At 34.1% G+C, this 22,194-nt stretch overlaps 4 protein-coding genes across 4 annotated transcripts; 1 reads left to right on the top strand and 3 right to left on the bottom strand.

Moving 5' to 3' along the window:
- Positions 1 to 127: 127 nt before the first annotated feature.
- LOC110682158 (SRSF protein kinase 1-like) lies at positions 128 to 5,815 on the bottom strand. The gene is made up of 4 exons (XM_021858414.1): positions 5,240 to 5,815; positions 1,399 to 2,190; positions 850 to 897; positions 128 to 763 (listed from the first exon to the last, which is right to left on the bottom strand). The coding sequence occupies exons 1-4, from the start codon at positions 5,420 to 5,422 to the stop codon at positions 467 to 469; spliced, it is 1,320 nt and encodes a 439-aa protein (XP_021714106.1). The 5' UTR covers positions 5,423 to 5,815; the 3' UTR covers positions 128 to 466.
- A 2,829-nt stretch (positions 5,816 to 8,644) lies between these two features.
- On the bottom strand, positions 8,645 to 10,639 carry LOC110682157 (amino acid transporter AVT3C-like). Its single transcript, XM_021858413.1, has one exon. The coding sequence runs from the start codon at positions 10,353 to 10,355 to the stop codon at positions 9,078 to 9,080; it is 1,278 nt and encodes a 425-aa protein (XP_021714105.1). The 5' UTR covers positions 10,356 to 10,639; the 3' UTR covers positions 8,645 to 9,077.
- Positions 10,640 to 13,764: 3,125 nt separating this feature from the next.
- On the bottom strand, positions 13,765 to 14,500 carry LOC110682156 (50S ribosomal protein L11-like). Its single transcript, XM_021858412.1, has one exon. It carries the CDS (start codon positions 14,398 to 14,400, stop codon positions 13,930 to 13,932), a length of 471 nt encoding a protein of 156 aa, XP_021714104.1. The 5' UTR covers positions 14,401 to 14,500; the 3' UTR covers positions 13,765 to 13,929.
- Positions 14,501 to 16,754: 2,254 nt separating this feature from the next.
- Positions 16,755 to 21,651, top strand: LOC110682155 (glutamate receptor 3.6-like). The gene is made up of 6 exons (XM_021858411.1): positions 16,755 to 17,923; positions 18,079 to 19,430; positions 19,524 to 19,801; positions 19,890 to 19,921; positions 20,020 to 20,426; positions 20,773 to 21,651. The coding sequence occupies exons 1-6, from the start codon at positions 17,632 to 17,634 to the stop codon at positions 21,277 to 21,279; spliced, it is 2,868 nt and encodes a 955-aa protein (XP_021714103.1). The 5' UTR covers positions 16,755 to 17,631; the 3' UTR covers positions 21,280 to 21,651.
- Positions 21,652 to 22,194: the final 543 nt, after the last annotated feature.

The following is a 22,194-nucleotide window of genomic DNA, read 5'->3' as shown; positions in this document are numbered from 1 at the left end:
TTTTCAACGAAAGACGAACTATGGATTCCAGATAATTTTTTCTTCCATGGCATGCTCAGAGAGAAAGGCGAACGATAGAAGACTGAAACTGTAAAGGGTGTAAATACACAAGAAAGCAAAAGGCAAGTACACAATGAGAGAACAGCATTTTCCACATTCACAGAAAAAACCCTGATTTACACCCTTACAAACTAATAAACAAACTTCGACCAAAATTCTTGCTATAACATTACATCATCTCCAAAAAAATTCAATCATTATATATTACATCAGGTATAATGAGAAATATATATAACCCTCTAGAGGGGGGGAATGAGGGGTTATAGAAATTCTTGTAACCTTATTGTAGCTAAGGCAAAAAACCGAAATCAAATCGTGGGGTAATTTCTTCACTGTGCAGGAAGCAAGAAGAGAGATGGGAACTTTGCAGATAACATGTAAATGTGGTCTTTTCTTCATTAGCTATCTAAATTTGAAGGCTCTTCATCCCAACAGCTAATTTTTTATCATTAGAATTATCGTTAGAAGTCAGTTTCGGGTTAAGCCAAGGGTGTTGCAGGCACTGTTGGGCAGTCGGCCGTTTCTCAGGAGCAAAATCAAATATGGGGCACAGAAAATCAGCAAAGTCACGAGCATCTTCTTCCGAGAATTTATACTTATCGACAAGCAATCGATCAAGCGACCAGTATTTGAGTCTTCTGATCCTCTTAAGATCCCCATATCTATCAAAAAAATCTTTAGAACGTGCTCCTCCATTGGCTATCTGCACAAGCAAGCATTGACAAACTACAGGTCAGCAACCTAATAGGGAATTTAAAAAAAAGGATGAAAATTGAGATGCTAGCTTACCTTCTTAGGCATCTTTCCCAGCAGTTCCATCATCAGGGCAAGATGATCCTATAACACATGCAAAAAGTAATCAAGATTTTATAAAAGATAAATATTCTCAAGTAAAGTAATTACTCCAATTCAGATGTGAATATGGCTACATAACATCACGGGACATAAACAATGCAAGAGAAACAATTCAATTTTACAAGAGAGAGCAAAGAACAGAGCAGCAGACTGAATTCCCTATTCTGTAAGAAATAGCAAGATAGGCATGTCAAGCACCAAATCTGTCAATGAAGTACACACTAATATAACAAAATTTAACTAGAAGGTAAAACTCCCTCAAGCTTCCTCCCCCCCACCCTCCCCCAACAGACAGCAAATTATGTAACATAATCTCATTTCACCAAATATGATGTGTGGGGCTAATCTTAGTTTTTTATAGTTCACCAATCACCATCAACAACTCACAACTTTAGCACACACACTAGCAACTACTGTATTATTTGAGATTTAGACAGAACTTATGAACTATGGAGAACTTGATTGATGACAAAAATTGTCTACCTCATCATCTGTAAATCCTTGTCCCCCCTTAGGGGTAAACAACATGTCCCCTGTAGCAAGCTCAAAAGCTGTACAAGCAAATGACCACAAGTCGGCAGATGCGGTATAGCCTGATCGGATAATAACTTCAGGAGCTCTATACTGCCTTGTCTGTATTTCTTCCATGAACTGTCGATCAGCCCAACAAGCATTTCCAAAGTCTACAACTTTGCACTTCAAATCAATCCCTTCTAGTGATCTCTGAGGTTTTGGGCGCTGTTGCATACCCATGGAGGCCCTTCTCTCAGATATCCTGGCCACTGCCATCTTTGCCCTCCTCTTAAGCTTTTTCTCGATCAAACTCATTGACGCTCCTCCACCATTTTGGTTTCCTCCTTCAGGCTTCTCAAGAATTGGGGTAAATCCAGACTTTATTGGATCTTTAGATGGATCAATGGGAGAGACAAGAAGAATATTTTCTGGCTTTAAGTCTGTGTGGATTATATTACATTCCCGATGCAAATAATCCAAGCCCATCAAAACACATTTGCAGATTTCCCTAACTTTGTCCAAATCCATACCTTTGTGATGATTGTATCTAATTAAACGGAGCAAGCTATCCCCAAGAAATTCAAGAACCATGCACAGATGCTGCCCATTAGGGCCTGTATGCTTAAAGTGATCGATCAATCGAACAACATACTTAGACTGAGTCTGGTCTCCATCAGCAATTGCTGAAAGGACTTCAATTTCATGAAGAGCAGCCTGAGCAAACTGCATTGCACTTTTCTGTATCTTCAAAGCCACAAAACCCTGATACAAATACAGGCACCATAAATTGAATTATAAAATATTAAAGAGATGCAATAATGGACATAAGAACTATCAAGAAGCGCAGAACAAATAAAGAAAGTAAAAGAACATAGAGAAGAGAAAAGGGTCAAATTCAATAATTTCAAGAACAACGGATTATAATTCTATCAAAAAACTATCGACATTTCCAAACTAAGCAGTAAAAACTGTTCTACAAATTTTCTGCATTTTGAGCTGTTGTAAACATGCAAAATATACACTTTGTCATTTTGACTATGAAAGTATAAAGAGGGAAACTTACTCAAGAGTCGAAACATTTGGATAGATGTGCTTTCAATTTGACTATAATTGGAATGGGGGAGGGATGGGAATACAACCAAGTAGAATATATAACCCAGTGGCTTCCTATCCCTGGTTCATGTGTATATCATAGTAAATGAGAAAAAGGTAGAGAGACTGTAATCGTATATTTGAAAAAAATAACATACACTGTACTTCATGAAATTTGAACATGGGTTCAATACTCCTTTGTACATAAACATATAGCCAGACACATATAGTAACAACTCAAGCAGAAGAAAGCATTAATATGATACTTCTCTTATTACATGACAATATCACATCATCACCAATATCCAACAGTACAATTACTTAGCAAGTTGGAAGACCTCAAATATTCCACAACAGCTTTCTTGATTGAATTCCAACCACACCATTTCTAAAGTAGTTGTCATTCCTTGAAATTTGTGAAAATATGTGTGGTTCTCCACATGCGGTTCCTTTCCATTCATCAAATCTTTATTCATACAAAAATCTCACTCATGAAGAGGAGCTAATCTAATAGTAGCACTATTTAAAATTACACTCAAATGCTAGCCTACACTGATCATTGATATCAATCGTCTCGTTCCATATTGCACGTGATCTAAACTACCCAAGAGAGAGAAAAAACCAAAAAAAAAAAAATATTCTCAGAATTTTTCATGCCAAACAGAAAGAATTGACGGATAATGGCTCATTAGCCATATTGGCGCAAAATTAAGACCCCCTTCAACAACGAATATTAGAAAATTCACATATTCCTTTTTGTCTTCCTTGTCTCTTTGTTTCTGACAGTCTCTCTCAACCAAATCCTCCATCTCCTTCATCTTTACACCATCGCCCAACCAAAATTCTCTTGAAACATAAAAAGTATAAAAAAAAGGTTCTTAAAATCAGGATATGGCTTGAATTCTACCTATATTTATATTCAGACTTATTTAAAATCTAGTACTATCAATATAGGAGGAGATTAGGAGTTAAGACTTTGGGAGAGCAATATAATGTAACAATACTCAAATTAGTTTTACCAAGCAAATTGAACCTTGATATGGACAAGGACATACATCAAATGCTCACGAAAAAAAATTCTTTAACAATATTGTTGATTAACAATCCATTACAACATATAAAAGCTGGTACATATACAAAATGTGGAAAAAAAAAAAATGACCGGCAATCAATTCAATTTCTGACAAAGATTAAGCCCATATGACTGAAATGTTTTTCTTTAGCTAAAACATGATTAGAGATCTTTCATACCCATGACTCCATGAGGACATGTGGGAAATACCCAAAAAAAATTACACCAATGTAGTAATAAAATTTGATCATTCAGTCAAAAGACAACAAAATTACAAAATTCCACATTTTCAAGCAAGTGTCACTTTAAGAGTACATTTGTACAAAAGGATGAAAAATTTCCAATTGCTCAACTCAGATAATTTCTGGTGCTTGCTAAGCTAAAAATAAACTGATTAAGAAGCAATATCTGCATCTTTGAATCATTAAAATTTGCAAAGTTATAGCTCATAAATCAGCCAAAAAACTTCAAGATTCAATCATACTTTTAGCAGACTTTATACTCTGTACTTTATATAGACAACAATTTACGTAAGACTCCTTTGCATTACAACAATGAGAATGATACCATACCTAGTATAGCTGTTTTCATTAATCAAGCTTTGAGTAGGTAATAAATTATTTGTTCATATGCTTCATTATCTGTTATTAATGAAGTCTCAAAAGGGTAGCTTGCATAGAGTAAAAAAAATCAACAAGATAGTAGGAATTACATCTCAAACAAAAGATTTTGTGTTTAAGTTAAATATGAGGAACATAGATCAAGTAAACAAGTTAAAAAAACCAACTGAGTATCTATGCTTTTACAGAGATTATTACAATTAAAATTTGTTTGGTCCATGATAATAAATGGTGGTAAAGAGAATGAATATACGCTTATATAGTTATATCAGAAAACAAAGTCCATTACCATGAGGCCATGTTAATAACAGTGCACCCCAAATTTTTATATCCATTACCATTTGGAGTAACATTGGATAGTAATGAACATTTATACTGTGAAAATTAAAATGTTATCTTGCTTGCCGAGTTACACATCAATTCATTCCCATTACCTTTATTTATAACTATCTACCAAACGAGCTGTCAACATACATTATAACACCATTCACACAAAATAGGCCATCAACTACTTAAAAGCTTACAGTTCCCATCTTGCACAACACTAACGATCCATGATTCCATATCCAATGACAACATTGCTTTGCCAGATTACAATGTTATACTTTGTCAAAAAGGGGCCAATTTTAGCAACAGTAAGGATATAATCAATGTATTACTAAAAGTACTCATTTTGCCCTTTCTTCCCTGGATTACATGAAGATGTGATCTTCAATACTCAACATACCCTACAGCCCAAAGGTAGGACACCCTATTGCAAATAATTAAGGATCATAACTATCATTGGTAGGTAAACCACTGAATAATTGCAATCTAAGCAAGATAAAGACAACTCATTTCACTAATTCATCAACAAATACCAATATAAACAAACCCCAACAATAATTCATTAAACATAAACCACGGGTCCACAAAAATATGATCCAATACAAACAAAATTGCAGCAAATTCCCAAAATACATAGAATAGAAATTAAAATTAAAAATTAATATAGTGATCAGATCAATATGAAGAAGAAGAAACATACGGAATTCCGAGTGTCATAAGCAAGCCAAACAGTAGAAAATTGACCCCACCCCAATTTTCTCTGAGCAATGTAACGTCCGCCATTAAAGGAATCACCAACTCTCACCGCATGATAACCTCCTTTTCTATATGAATCGAACTCCTCCTCATCTTCCTCTGACCCAGAAGATGATGAACACGACATTATTCAAATAGATTATATGAGTTTGAATTGATTTTGATTTTGAATTTTCTGGGCGAAATTAATGATTTTGGGGGTCGATTTGATCTGGGTATGATTCAAAAAGCTAGCTTTGTTGATGAGATGAAATGGGTATTTTTCAGATGATTTGGGGGAAGAGAGAGAAAGAGAAAGGAGAGATTTTGGGTTTGCTGTAATTATATGTGGCCTTCAATTTCAAGACTTCTTCCACTTTTCTCTCTTTTTCTTTCTTTTTTCCTATATCTTTCTCACCTTATTATTGATATTTAAGAGAGATCAAAATCAATGGTCCTATTTTTTTTTAAATAAAATTGTAGTGGGATTGGATCATGGTTTGTGGACCATTTAACAACTTTACCCTCCAAGGATATGAGTTTGTGCGCCTTTTCAATAAGGTTTCGTTTGGTTTGTGACTTTGTAAGTCTTAGTTTTAGTATTGTAAGGTGACAATTAAGTTACTATACTCGGGTTGGGTGATGTCACAGTGATTATTTAAACTAATTTTATTTGGTAAAGATGGTGAGAAATTCATTTTGTAACTTTGAGGTTACAAATTCGAACATCATCATGTACATATGCTTGGATGTAGAGGATTTTTTATCTTCTCATCTACTTTCAAGCGTTCACTTTTATACCTGAGTTGACTAACTTGTGATAGAATATGATTCAATACGTATATCTCTACTCTTTTAAAAAGTCACGATGACCATTTTGTCGATATCTTGGGTCACAAAAAAATTGAATTATGTTATCAGTTAGTTTTCAAGTGGGATATGATTAGGGTACTAGTTAGTTATGCTTACTACATTCGGACTTCTAGTCTAAAATACTAACTAAGACATAAAAGATAATAGTATTGATTTATAAATGGAGGAGATAGTTTTAAACTTGTGACAATTATTTGTCATTAGAACAAAAGCTCATTTAACTTTTTCGAACATTCTTTTCTCATTTAATGGTTAGACCCTTAACAAGTTAACCTTATAAACTAACCTGTAAATGACCCCTGAATCATGCTTGATCTTTAAAATTATTAGTAATTGAATTATAGAAGCCTCTAAAAATATAACTCAATAGTCAATTATAAGAATAAATAATGAAGTTATAGGATAAATTAAAAAAAAAAAAAGAGAGTTTATGAGGGAAAAATCCCCTACGTTAATACTCGTATAAGAGCTTATTCTCTTTAGATTATTTGCAATTCAGTTCAGTTCAGTTCAGCTCCAATAAGTTTAGTTCAGTTCAGTCCAACTCCAATAAGTTTAGTTTAGTTCAATTCAATTCTTAATTTCCTTCTTTCATAAAATATTCAGTTCAACTCAATTTAGTCAATCAGAACAGGCCAAGTGTATAACTATATAAGTATATTAGGTATTGATAAATGATTATTGTATGTTTTCATTTAGAGTTTCTGACTTCCAGGTAGAATATAGAGCCTAGGTAAAATGGCCCTCATAAGTTGGGCGGGTTGGACTTCAAGTTGGATATAGTAACTCAAACTCTTAAGATAACAACTTAATTCCAATGTAAACTAGATAACCCAAAAACTAAAACCAGAACTACTTGTATTTCAGGCATACAAAGATTACAAGCTACACAAGATAATACTGTCTAATGGTATATAATTTCATGTTGATGTAATGATGTGATATTGCACACACCACTCTATCACATGGTTTTATATAAGCTATAATATTGTTTTATAGCTCATACTTCGTATAAATGATCAATATAGTTATAGTTATTAAAATATACTCCGTACAATATAGTGTAGCAATCAACAAATGGCAGTGTCATTTAGTGTGCTACTTGTTTGCTGCTACCATACACTTGTAATTTGTAAACAAAGTGGTTAGTACAAAATTAACATAATTAATTATAGGGGTATACACGCATAAATGTCATTACCAAACATGACGGTGAATTGGATGATTAAAATATAGGAGTAGAAACCCACTCCTAATTAAAGTTATACAAATTGAAATTACGCATGCATTAGTGCACTCCTTATCAATTTGTTTCCTCTTTTTCCTCCCCATATATTTATCGGAAGATGACTATGACGTCAGCATGATAACATAATTTAGTTACTACATCTGTTTCATATTATTTTTAATAATTAGACATTTTTCATCTCTACTTTATGTCAAATCGTTGTAAATAATATGAAACGGAGGTAATATTAATTATACAAATATATTAATTAATCGGAGTAATCAATGATGACTACTCCCCAAGTCCCCATCGTCCCGTTTTTTCAGTTGATTTTGAAAAGAAATTTTCTCCCAATAAACACATATGGTAAAAATGAGGATTTCAAACATTTTTTACACTTTTACTCGGTTGTTGCATAATATAAGGTGTGTATAATATACACCTTAAACAAAATAATTTAGAATGAGCGAGTTTTCTTTTTGGCAACTGCTAAAATCAGTAAAATGAGTGCTATATATTTTCTCTTTTTAATAAAAGAGTGATGCTTTAGGCATGCTTAAGCATTTTATAATGTTTCCCTAAAAAAAAAAAAAAAAAAAAAATCTTTTTATGATGTTACTTCCAGGAAGATTCATTCTTATCTGACTGTTACAAACTTCCAACGCAGAAAATGTCCAATAATCAGAATATAGATGGATTTAAGATGAATCTAGACGTTATTTTATTTAAACATTTGGCTATTGTCTAGACGTAAGTTGCCCGTTTCCTATCATAAAACAAGGCGAAGTCCATCCAGCTACTAATAACGTTTTCTTTGCAGTCACTTTCATTGAAAGCAAGTGGCTTTTAATAAAAATAAAAATAAAAATGCAAACTAGCGAGCTAGATTACGTATGCATGAACTTAAAAGGCTAAAGCCAATACCTAACGGCGAGAGAGGCAAACCATCAACTTTGCATAACATGGCAAAGTGAAGATGTGAAAATTACATCTTCACGAAAAACAAACAATGAAAACTGGCATTTGGTTGTCATTGATGCCTCAAAACAGAAAAAACAATCAAGCAGATGAACGCAGATTTTGATGCCTCAAAACAGAAAAAACAATCATGCAGACGACATTGCTGCTTTCGCAGAATGAACGAAGTAAACTGACAAATCTCATGGGATATTTTCTACTAGTACTACCATTTTGTGAAACCCACCAATATTGACCAGAGTGACCAAGTTATACAAGCAATGCAAGTAACAGAAGGAAATTAGCATGAAATTTCTCACTGAAAAGAAATGTAATTTGATTATTATCATTATCAGACAATTTGAAGTTTTTGCACATACATCATGATTGATCATACCAAAAAATAATCACATTAAACACTTGATCATACCAAATCTAGGATTATACACACTAATGATACAGAATTGTGCTGTTCATAACATCTCAGGTACTTGTGTTATGCCATATCTTGACACTCCGACCAACCATACAGGCATACAGAATACAGCTACTTGACTCAGTGCTATCACAACATGGACACTCTGACAAGCATGTAGACACTTGTGACACTTCATTTTACACCTGAACCATGGTTTTTGTTTCCATAATTTAGCCAAGTCCTACACTTGAACACGAACGCCTGACACGAGTACTCAAGTAAATAATTGACTAATTTTGAAAAACCATACAACAGTTTATGCAAAAATCAAGCTTTGGTACCGAAAATCTCCCTCAGAGAAATCATAGTACCAGAGACACCAAGAATAATGCCTATGACAACAATTGCTCCATCCAAGATCAGCTTTCCCAAACCTGCCTCATCCTTGAAAACAATGAAGTGGAAGAGAGCAGGGAAAACAAAACCCAACGCAACACACACACTGCTTCCAACAAGTGACAAGAAATCAGTGAAATTGGGCACAAATAAGGCAATCAAAGCCACCAAGAAAATCACCAACCATCTAGACCACAAGGTATAGCTTCCTTGACTAAGCCTTCTATCCAACACCTCATAAACTGGGTTCATCATCAATGGGCATGAGAAGAAAAGGTTAATACACAGCCCTAGTTGCACCAAAGTGCTCAAAAACCCAGTTCCGATGTTGGTGGTGATTATATCCCTTGTTTCGTTCCCAAAAGCAAGGTAACCCATTACTCCAAATATAGCATACAAGATGGAAATCATTCCTGTTGCCAAACCCAACACCAATCCATAGTTCTTCTTATTCCTCGCCTCGCTTTCCAAGGGCAAAACCATTCCAATCCCTTCAAACGAATAAGTACAAACACCAACACAATAGAAGAACACATTCCACCCTCCAAATGCCTGAACAACAGGCCTATTACTAGCAATAATAACTGCATCTTTCCCCAGCACAACACCCATTGCTCCAAGTTGCACAACATCAGCGAAAATACTCAAAGGGGCTAAATGGGTCAATGTTGGAATTGAATTCAACCCTAATTGCAAAGGAAGACAACCCCAAATGTACCATTTTTTAGGGGTAAGACCCAGATAACTATGAGCCTGAGAATCAGTACTATTGAACAAATGTGCAAAAGTATTCGAAATAAATATCATATAACTAACACAAAAACCAGCTTGTGATAAAATTATCATAAAATCAACACATAATTTCCCAACTGATCCACAAACAGCAAAACCCAGATCACCAAACGAATTGATTTTCGAGTATTCATTAACAGATTCAATCTTTCTTCTAGTATAAACCAATAACATCATACAATAGTAGGTTAAAAGAGCAATTGAAAAGAGGGTAATCATACCAAACAACCAACCCGCTTTCATGAAAGTATAAGGTAAACCCAGAACACCAGATCCTACAACAGCAATAAAAATGTTTGCTAAAGTTTTGAACCCAGAAGATTGCTTTGATTTACCTAAAAGTGGGGTATCTTCTCTTGCAATTGGGATTGAATTTGAGCTTGATCCTGCTTCATTTTCATTCTTCCTAAACCCCATATTGTTTTCTATCTCAAAAAAATCCCAGCTTTTTCTGAATTTAAAGGTTTATGGAACTACCCAGATAAGAATTCAGTGGTTTTGAATTGTGTCTTTTTCTGGGAAGATCACAAATTAAATGAAATTAAATTTTAGGGATTTTAATTTGAGTTGATGATAATTTGGGATAGGGGGATGAAATTGAAGGGATTAGGATTTTGGGGTTTGTATTTCTAATGAATGGAATTGTTGGAAATGTGATACTGATTACAGGCTAATGATAGGTAAGTCAAACAAAAACCTTTTTGGCGTATGTATGTAGGATTGGTACACTGTCTTTATCAAGGGTTGTAATTTAATTTGGTATAGTGTTACAAATATTATTTTTTTTTAAATACTTGTATTTAAATTTAGGGAAGAGAAAAAATCAACGATATGATATAAATACTCCATAAGATTTTGCCTGAATTTATAATTAATGAAAAAAAATAAAAATGATTGCAATATGCCAAGAGACAAATGAGGAAAATATCTCACATTTGTAGTTAAGAGTAAAATGGCACGTCAAAAGTTACTCCTTAAAGAATGGTTACAAATTATTTCATTTGGAAATACTGTGATTTTCTATTTTTTAGTTGTTTTTTGTTTTTCAAAATCACATAATATATGTTATATAATGAATAAAAAATTAGTTTTATTAAATTCATGGTAATTTTGAAAACTGACAATAAAAAAGTGAAAACACATATTTCTTGTTTCCTGTTTTTGGTTTTTTGTTTTCAAAAAACCCGAAAATAAAAAACAAAAAATGATGTCAAACAAGCCCTAAAAAGTCAATTATGTTTACTAGTTTTATCATGAAAATTAAAAAAAATAAAATTGCTTGAAATTTAATTATAATTACTGTTAGGAGAAGGGTAAAAAAGTTGCAATATCAACATGAGGAAAGCTATTCCAAGTTTCCAACATGTCAAACATGTGCTATGGACAGCCGTCATCTATTGGCTTTTAAGAACAGCAAAACCTCATGTCCTCATGTGATATTTCAAGTATTTATTTGCAATTACAATACTTGAAATATTTTAACATCCTATTTTTGTAAGAAGCCATGCAAATTTTTATTTATTTATTCCTTTTTTTCTATTAGGTGGGGGGGTTGTTTGGTTTGGTTTGATTTGAGGGGCAAGGGAAACGACCATACTAAATCGCAATCTTTCACATGTAAACTAGTCTAGTTATGTAAATCAGGGTCTTGGAGAATGAGGGGAAGAGATAAGAAAATTCTCACCTTAGGAGCCATAACTTGGAGGAATCAAACTTGATGGTCATTAAGTATAACTCCTACCAACTACACTAAATACTATTTGGTATAGAAGCAAGGCAAATGGTTGTATCAAAAGGAAAACATATTATCTCGCATTAAGAAGCATATAGTGGAAAAAATGAATCAAGCTTACACGTAATTTATGTCTTTGAATAGCAAAGCAAAAAGTATTGTATTGATTGAAGTGTCATACTGTAATAACTAATAAGTAGAATAACAAACAAAGATCATAGAAATGGACTTACGTAAAATGCTTAGTAATTTTGGTATGGTTCAATTATTTGGCAATTACTCGTAATAATCAACTCATAGAGGAATGAGGCTCGCATACTCAAAATTATTTACTCATACAAAAACTAAGGTTAGCAACAAAAAACAAAAATCAATCAATATACTCCGTATCTTGATGTTTTGTTTTTATCATCGTTTGAAAAGAATAGCCCTAATTTTAAGAGTGGGGGGTAAGAACCTTCAATTCAAGAGTATGATCCATAAAAAGAAGTTGAACATTTTAGATTTAAAGATAAACTATACAATTTGGATGAAAACTACGTGATGTTGATATTACTGTATTATTTGATGAATAAACCAGAAGAAAATTGTCAAATGGCAAGATTATTTACATTAAATTTGTGACCTTTTATTGACTGACATGTTTGAAATTTTGAAATATGTTTTGTGGTAGTAAATTATTTGTATACGACTACTTCATTAGTAGCATATATACTATGAATGCAACATGGACGGTGGAAACTTGTCCCAGCTAGCTTGTTGCCTAAATTCGTCTATGTGTTGACTATCAAATATGAGAATCACACAAACCAACATCTCCCTTCCTTCTGAACCTGGAATTGGGAAATTTAAGAGATTTTGATTACTCTCAAAAACAGAGTTTCTGGAAATGTCCAAGACTATTTTAGAAGTCTTGCTGAAAGCTCAAAAGAACTTGACCTCGACTATGATCAACATGAAAACAACTTTGACTCGTGGTTTGGAAATTACTGTACTATCATTTAGCTCGGTGTATATAAATTAGTCTATAGCTGTGAATCATTCTAAGCTAGGGAATCAGTGGACTCGAGGGCTAAACTCCCCGGCTTATTTTACTTTGGTCGATGCCAAAATCTCAGGGTTTTGTACAACATTACTTGCATTGAGTTGATTTACATGACAAATTCAAGCATTGGTTGATGTTATTGTTTAACATCTCCCTCGTTACTCTTAATACAAACACAGCTCCCAATTTCGTGAAATTTACATGCTAAATTTGGCAATGGTTCTTCTCGAGGGCTAAACTCCCCGGCTTATTTTACTTTGGTCGATGCCAAAATCTCAGGGTTTTGTACAACATTACTTGCATTGAGTTGATTTACATGACAAATTCAAGCATTAGTTGATGTTATTGTTTAACATCTCCCTTGTTACTCTTAATACAAACACAGCTCCCAATTTCGTGAAATTTACATGCTAAATTTGGCAATGGTTCTTCTTGACTGCTCTAACTCAATCACATTCACACAAAAAACTCCAGGAACATAGGTTTTGAGCATGCTCTATCGTTAGACAAATCTAACCAAATGGATCACAATTCACCAGAAAAAGTCGAGTACACTACTATTTGCTAAGAATGTGAATTTTATCCAAGACAGTTCCATAGCTCGACGAAATTCAGCTGTCACCCCAATTCAAGCACCAGGAAAATTCTCCAAGGCGCTCGAAACTTGACATTGCCAGAGAATTCATCAAGGGCTCAAAGTTTGGTACCAATCACCAAACTATTACAACACACTTGTAAGTTTTTGTGAACAATCAAGGAAATGTTTAAGGCTGCAAATGTTTGTTTGGGTTCACCGTTCTTATCAGAATTCAGAAATGGTTCTAAAACTCCACCATTTCTAAGCTAATAAAAGTATCAAACCAATATACTACCGTTTCATATTATTTGCAACGATTTGACATTAAACGAAGGTAGTATATGGTTTCAACCTGAGGTTTTCCTATTTCTGAAACATTTCTCTTTGAAATTCCCTGTTATTTCCACATTCATTTGATGATCAATTAATCAAGCCAACCAAGAAAGCCAAAAATTCCAATTCACAACCAAAATGATCCAAAACATCAAGATTATTGAAATATATAGAGTAATTTTGTCCAAATTACATGAAAAAACATGTAACAAGCCTGTAATATTGTTATAATCAAAATACAAAATTCAAAGGATGAACAACAATAACACAAAATCAAAAACCCTAACCCTAAACCCCCAAAAATTCAATCTAATTCTTTAACAACATTAATTCCCATAGATTTAGCAGAACCAATAATAGACCTAGAAATACTTTCAATCGACAAATGTTGACAACCAGGATCTTCCTTCTTAATAGCAGCAATTTCATAAACATGCTTCAAACTCACCGAAGAAGCGACGACATGTCCAGGTCGACCACTAGCAGATTCAACACCAGCAGCTTGTTTCAGAAACCATGAAACCTTCGGAGATTTGATGACGTAATCGAATGTTTGATCTTTGTATGCGATGAGGGAGACAGCCATTGGAGCTTCGGGTTTGTACTTTTGAGTACGAGCATTGAAATCCTTGCAAAACGCCATTAGATTTAGCTTCAGTTGACCTAGGATTGCTCCGACAGGTGGACCGGGTTTGGCGTTTCCTGCGGGGATTGTTAGTCGGACTGTCGCCATTACTGGTTTTCTTACGAGGTCTTTTGCTTTTGCTGCCGCCATTGTTGGAGAATCAGAAAGAGGAGAGAGAAAGTGAGTGAGTGAGAAAGAGGGGTTTTTGGTAGAGGAATGGGAGAATTGTGGTTTCTGGTTTGGGCTGTGATTGTTTGTTTTTTGGGCTTGGTTTTGGGCTTAATTGAAGCCCAAATTAGTATTGAACAACTTTGAAGTCGAAAAAAAAGCTTTGTAAATTTTATGATGCATCTCAAAAGGTGATGGTTAAGAAGATAGTTTTATAGAAGTAACTTGGGCCTTGTTTGGGAAATGGTTGTTGGTGGTTGGCGGTTGACGGTTGACTGTTGGCTGCTTCACTTGGCTTGTTTAACCAGTTGGAATGTTTGGCTATTTATAATGCCTTTTGAAATTGGCTGTTTATAAAAGTGTTTGGTAAATTAATTGTTAGTTGTTGGCTGTTTATTAGATAATTTGTGGGCCAACAAAAAAAAGCTACTCAAAGCAGCTTTTTTATTTTGGCTTGAAAGCCAGTTTTTTCGCTGACTAAAAATCCAATTACAAAACACAATTTTTGGTTGTTTGACCACATAAAAAAGCCAAAAGCTAACCAAAAAGCCATCAAAAAACCATTTACAAAACATGGCCTTAGTAAGTTATAATAGTTAGATTAGGTGTTCGAGTTGTGAATGAATGAGTCAGTGACATACATGTTAGATTAGTTTGTTTGCTAGCTCGATTAGTTGGTTAGTTATGTTCGGTCATTTTGGATCAGGTTTGTTTTTTAAAAACTCTTATACATACTATGGAGTATATAGAATTAAGTATACTTGCTTGCATTTTGTATAATATAAATTAATGAACATGTTTTTTATATATTTTTTTATAACGCAGGTGTATAATGTATTACATCCATCTTATATATGGTGATCGACTTGATTGGTATGTTAATTTCAACCTATGCTACTCTTTTTTCTGTAAGTTTTTATCCAACTATACTAGAGTTAGTTTTGCCATTCCTATTTGCATTTTCAGGACAAAGAAAGCATGTTTAGAAAGATGGATGTATGATTCAGTGGTGGGATAGGGAATTGTTCTTAGAAGTTAGAATATCTGAGACAAGTACATAAATACAAAATGTCCTACAAAAGGTAAGAAATTGTGATTGCCTCATAGATTTTCCAAATATGACAAGTGTCCTCAGCTATCAAAAATCAAAAGTGGGAATATTTTACATACACCATATATTGTGGGGTGATCTAATATATTGTATGAAAATGAGTGTCCCCTTACTACAGACCTATAGTAGTTCGGAGTTTACTCTTCATAATTTGGTAGTTACAACTTTCTCCTATTTTTTTTAACTTAATAAATCATGATTTATTTTTTGTTTTTACTTTCTTTGCATTATTACTTTCTTTCACTGAAAATTCGGCTCCTTCCTTAAGTGGACCCTTATAATTGCTTATTAGTGGAAACATAATCAGTTGAAGAAATATGGATTAAATAACATACTTCGTATCTGTTAAATAAAGATATGGAAGCTCACCCAGTTAGAGAATCCGTCACTCATATATATACTTTGTATAACACTAAACAGTAACCTTGTAAAAAACATCAGTTTTTATTGGAATAATATGTATAATCATGATATAATAAAACTTGGTTACTTTCATTATTGAATTATTAGTCATTATTTGAACTAATTTTATCTAGATTGAAAGATATCCTAAAAAAGATTCTCAAGAGATCATAATAATGTTTGTCATATAAGTCCAATTTCTTGTTAAGAGGTGCTATTCCAGAAGTTGACATTGAACTATTGGAGTATTGTAGTGTGGCCTATGGGAGAGTCCATTATGTTTTGGAAGGTGGGGTTACTTAATTAGGAAGTTGACATGGGAGAACATTTTCTTATCTTATTCTTTGCTCTTTATAAGAGTGCACTTTTAAATTTTAATAGATGATGTAATGCTTTTATATATATATTTTGTCTTTTTAACAATATTTGATTGGAAAATAAATTTTTTGTAGAGCATTATCATAGGCATATTGTGTTTGTTCCTAATTTCCAAGTTCTGTTACATCAAAAACATGTGGTAAAAATGCAAAATGCACCTACCTTAGTTATCAACTATCCACATTAGTACAAACAACTAATGACATTTCCCTTTCTCTCTTCTTTATTTTATTGCTAATGTGAAGTATCAATTTTTCTATCCAATGGCTCAAGTTATTACATAATTGCAAACTTATCGTGCTATAGCCTGAACTAGTTACATTGTACGGCTTATTATGGTCCGAGTTTTGTATAATTACAAAGAAGCAACCTATATTGATTTCGTAATCTACTTGTTTTCATATATGCTATAATTAGATTTTTGAAGTGGAACAATGTCAATTTGTAGCTCTATCACCTTTATATCATAATCTCTTATTTCATGCTTGCTCTCTCTTTAATGTCATGTCAAATTTGCATCCACATTTCTTAAGTTGTGTCATTGTGTGGCCTACATTACAATTCAACAACACACTTTCACTCTCTTTTTACACATGAGTTTTCTTTCAAATTATACCTTCTGGACTAGACCAAGTAAAGACACTCTCTACAGTTTGTTTTTTTTTTAATTATATTCACAAATAATTGTCTTGCATTAACTCTTCCCACTTATTTTCTTTTTAGAGGATTTTATTTTATTCTAGCCTTTCCTCTTCTTTTCATATTTCCTCCTGATATTAAATACAGAATTTACTTACACTTTCTGAAATTTTATTACTGATGTTTATGAAGCTTAGATTAATAAATATCTCAAATCTAGCTACTTGCTATTAATGGTAATGTATCTTACATTTCTTTAAGGTTCAATATTTTATTAAAAAAAAAAAAGTTTTATGAAAAGTGTTCAAAAAAAGAAAAAAAGAAGAAAGTTTTATGAAAAGAAACATGCATCTGGTTTAAAAATTTTGAAGTAATTGAATTAATAAATGTTTGCATGAGTTGTTTATTCTTCTTGTCTTATGATTTGAACTTTATCCCTTGAAAATTAAATAAAAATTTGAACTTTATGCATTTATTCAGTTTGCTGGGTATTCTAAACCATGTGCTTCTCTGCTATCATTTCTCTCAGATTTAATAAACTTTTCTTTTATTGCTGCAAATAAAATAAAAACTGGGTTTTTATGGGGTTTAGTGATTTTATATAATTGTCTATTTAATTTATTACTCTAAAAACTGGGTTTAGTATTGTGCAGAAAGGTGGATAGATTTTTTGCTGATCCACCATGATTTTTAGGGTGCTTGGATTTTTGATATTATCTAGATTATTATTATCGGAAAAGGGGAAATTTTCTGCAAATGGGGTTGATACAATTAATACAAATCCTTCTGCAAGACCTGAAATTGTCAATATTGGTGCAATAATTTCATATAATTCCACAATTGGTAAGGTTGCAAAACTTGCAATTCAAGCAGCAATAGATGATGTAAATTCCTCCCCTCAAATTCTTCAGGGAACCAAGCTCAATATCACAATGCATGATAGCAAACACAGTGGATTTCTTGGAGCTGTTGAGGGTAATTTACTAAAACCCAGTTATTTTTGCTATTTATTAATATCATCTTATTAATTTTGTTTTTGTAATTACTGTTTTTGTTGCAAAATTGTTTGCATTTTACAAGCATTGATTTTGATTGGAATTGTATATTTGTTGTTGTTTTTATTGTTTCAGCAATGACCATTATAGATAGTGGTGTAGTGGCAATAATAGGTCCTCAATCATCTGTGATAGCTCATGTAGTATCTCAGGTTGCAAAGGGACTCCAAGTCCCTTTGCTCTCCTTCGCCGCCTCAGACCCAACTCTTAACTCACTCGAGTATCCTTTCTTGGTTCGGACAACCCAAAATGATCTTTTCCAAATGGCTGCAATAGCCGACATTTTAAGCCATTATGGATGGAGGGAAGTAACTGCTATTTACACTGATGATGATTATGGAAGGAATGGGATTGCTGCTTTAGGTGATAAGTTGGCTGAGAGGCGATGTACTATAAGCTATAAAGCACCTATGAGCCCTGACTTTAACTTAGAGGACATAAGGAATGTTTTGTTTGAGGTGTCCTTACAAGAATCTAGGATCCTTGTTCTTCATACTTACAATAACTATGGCCTAGAGGTGCTTGAGGTTGCTCGCTCTCTTCGTATGTTAGAAAAAGGGTATGTTTGGATTGCTACAAATTGGCTCAGCGATATAATAGATACAGATTCACCTCTTTCTCCAAGTGAGCTTGCCAATGTCCAAGGGCTACTTACCCTTCGAGTGCACACTCCCAGTTCGCAGCTCAAGAGAAATTTTGTGTCTCGGTGGATACATTTGGTTAGGAAAGAAAATGGAAGTGGTTCATTTGGGTTAAATAGTTATGGTCTTTATGCCTATGACACTGTTTGGATCCTTGCTCATGCATTAAATGCTTACTTTGATCAAGGAGGAAACATATCATTCTCGAATAACTCTTTATTAAGGCAGCTGAATGACCAAAACTTGCACCTTGATGCAATGAGCACCTTTGATGGTGGAGGTCTCTTGGTCTCCAACATATGGCAGGTCAAATTGAACGGGTTAACAGGTCGCATACAATATGACTCAGATAGGAACCTGATCAATCCTGCCTTTGATATCATCAATGTGGTCGGTACAGGTCATAGTACTATAGGATACTGGTCCAATTTTTCAGGTTTATCACTTAAGCCTCCAGAATCTCTACTCTCTGAAGCACCTAATCAATCCAGCTTAAGTCAAAAGCTGTCCGTGGTGATTTGGCCAGGTCAGACCTTAGAGAAGCCTCGTGGATGGGTTTTTCCCAATAATGGTAACCAGCTGAGAATTGGCGTTCCAAGGCGTATAGACTACCGTGAATTCATTTCATATTCAGACAGCACAGATTTATTCTCAGGCTACTGCATCGATGTGTTCGTATCTGCTGTTAATTTGCTTCCATACGCAGTTCCTTATAGGTTGATCCCCTTTGGAAATGGGAAAAATCATCCAAACATCAATGAGCTTGTTGAGAAAATTAGAGCAGGGGTAAGAATAGAATGTTTTATGTCTTTTAACCTTTTGTTAGTAAAGCATGAAAGGTACTATATCCTGATATACTCCTTTTCTTTGCCTTTTCAGGTATTTGATGCTGTTGTTGGTGATGTTTCAATTACTACTGACAGAACAAGGAATGCAGATTTTACACAACCATTCATTGAGTCAGGTTTAGTTGTTGTAGCCCCTGTTAGCACTGAGGAATCTCATGCCTGGGCTTTCTTGAGACCTTTTACTCCATTGATGTGGTGTGTTACTGGTGCATCTTTCGTCCTTGTGGGGGCTGTTATTTGGATTCTCGAGCATAAGTTTAATGATGAATTCCGGGGTCCACCCATAAAGCAAGTTGCAACAATGTTATGGCAAGTGCTGTTCACTTCTTTAGTTGCCTTAATTTACATGTTTAGATAGTATGTTATTTAATACAAGTATATGATTATGCTTTTACAGGTTCAGCTGTTCAACTTGGTTCTTTGCTCATAGTAAGTGAGACTTTTAAGCAGTAATGCGGTTTATGCCTAACAATGAGTGTAGTGATAATGAATTTGATGATTTATATATACTTGTTAATCTTTTACAGGAGAGAATACTGTGAGCACACTGGGCCGGCTTGTGCTTATTATATGGCTGTTCGTAGTTTTGATCATCAATTCTAGTTATACTGCGAGTCTGACCTCCATGCTAACAGTGCAGCAACTTACTTCACATGTCAAAGGAATAAATAATTTAATAGAAAGCAGAGAACCTATAGGATACCAAGCAGGTTCCTTTGCTGTAAATTATTTAAATGAGCAGCTCCATGTTCCTATGTCCCTTCTTGTCCCTCTTAACTCCGAGGATGAGTTTGCTGAAGCCCTGAAAAAGGGTCCCAGAAAAGGCGGGGTTGCTGCAGTCATTGATGAGAGGGCATATATGGAGCTCTTCCTCTCATCGAGATGTGAATTCACTATTGTTGGTCAAGAATTCACCAAAAATGGCTGGGGATTTGTAAGTATTACTTTCAATAAACTATTGAGTTTAGAGGATATGCTAATGCTATATTCTTGTCATACTACCTCTGCTGATGTACCTAATTTAGTATGCTAAGATTGATACACTAACATGCAAACAATTAACTGCTAGTAATCCTAAAATTTGGCTGACAAAGGCACAAAGCCTACACTAACATGCATTAAGTTAACTGCTAGTATGTACCTATTACTAGTATATGTTACGTTAATACTGTCACAATTATCATCTCGACTAGCTTGTCAGCTTGTTCAGGCCCTATCTATGTTCCCAGATAAGTGTTCAGAATTGCCTATTTATAACTTTCAATTCTTTTACTCCCCAGGCATTTCCCCAAGACTCTCCTTTGGCAGTAGACATGTCAACGGCCTTACTGAAACTCTCGGAGAATGGTGACTTACAGAGGATCCATGACAAATGGCTTAGAAGAAAAGCTTGCAGCTCACAGGACACAAAACTTGAAGTAGACAGGCTTGAGCTGAAAAGCTTCTGGGGCCTTTTCCTTATCTGTGGCATAGCTTGTGTACTTGCCTTGATTGTGTATTTTGCCCTTATTGTGAAGCAGTACCTCCGCCATTACACTCCTGAGGAAGAAGCCATTGGCCCGAGTTCATCTAGCTCAAAGTCTTCTCGTGTTCAGACTTTCCTGTCATTTGTTGATGAGAAGGAAGAGGAAATCAAGAAGCGGTCTAGGAAAAGGAAAACCGAGAGGAAATCAAGTAGGGGTTATGCATCAAATAGAAGCCTTGCAGAATTGTCAATGAGTGCTTCTAGGATTAATCATATGGAATTTTCCCCTGGTCGAAGTAATGGTGGGAACACTGAAGTGTAGATACATTACCGAGCTATTGACATCAGCAGAAGGGAAGTTGGGTAAATATAAGCATATAACTTCCTCTGCTGAATTTCTAGCTTTTCGCAACTTTTAATCTAACTGTACTCATATAGCTCATCTACTGATGTTAACAATCAGCAAGGGTGAGCGCAGTAGTCCTAACTATGATGATATTGTATCATATGGGAGAAACTGATGAAAAAAAAACTATAGACAACCTAGATTGATTTGTAAGCTTTTCTGAGTTTACGACTCTATGTCAATCCTGCACGGCTGCACCCACGCGTAATTACATCTGGGTGTAGGATGAAAATTGTACATCGTATTATTTAGACTTATATATATTTTTTTTCAATGAGAAAAAAAGTAGGTATCTCTCAACGTAAAAGCCATCCTTAAATTACTTAAATGCATATTTTAAACATTAAACATAAAAGTTGTATTTGCCATTATATAATTGGTCGTTTAGCCTTAGTGACTCTTGCATATTCGCTTGTTAAGTTGACAAAAGGTTTATATAATTTCAACCTATAAAATAATAGGTTATCTTTTTTGTTAGTCAAGGTAATGATGATGATGTCTTAGTCTAATTGTTTTAAACTGAGATCACTCACTAGTAATGATCACAATTCACAATGCATGAAGTTTATTACTGTGTATACCGGTGGTATGGGACAACCCCAAAAAAACAAACCAAGAAAAATACTACAAATCCGCAATACGTCAAGTGCCACTTTAGATATTTAGAGGAGCCAAACGCTTTTCCTAAATCTTGGGTTTTGTTCAGAAAAGTGGATGCTTCAGAGATTACAAACTAAAAAGATTGAAATAACTGACATGTGATCTATGGCCTATTAGTGTATATGGGTTATGGAAAAGCAGATTAGCTTAAAAAAAATATAGTATTATAGT

The sequence above is a fragment of the Chenopodium quinoa genome, unplaced genomic scaffold (assembly GCF_001683475.1).
Source record: "Chenopodium quinoa cultivar QQ74 unplaced genomic scaffold, ASM168347v1, whole genome shotgun sequence".
Classification (NCBI taxonomy): Eukaryota; Viridiplantae; Streptophyta; class Magnoliopsida; order Caryophyllales; family Amaranthaceae; genus Chenopodium; species Chenopodium quinoa.
The sequence above is the reverse complement of the archived record's forward strand: the minus strand, read 5'-3'. Positions and strand labels throughout refer to the sequence as shown.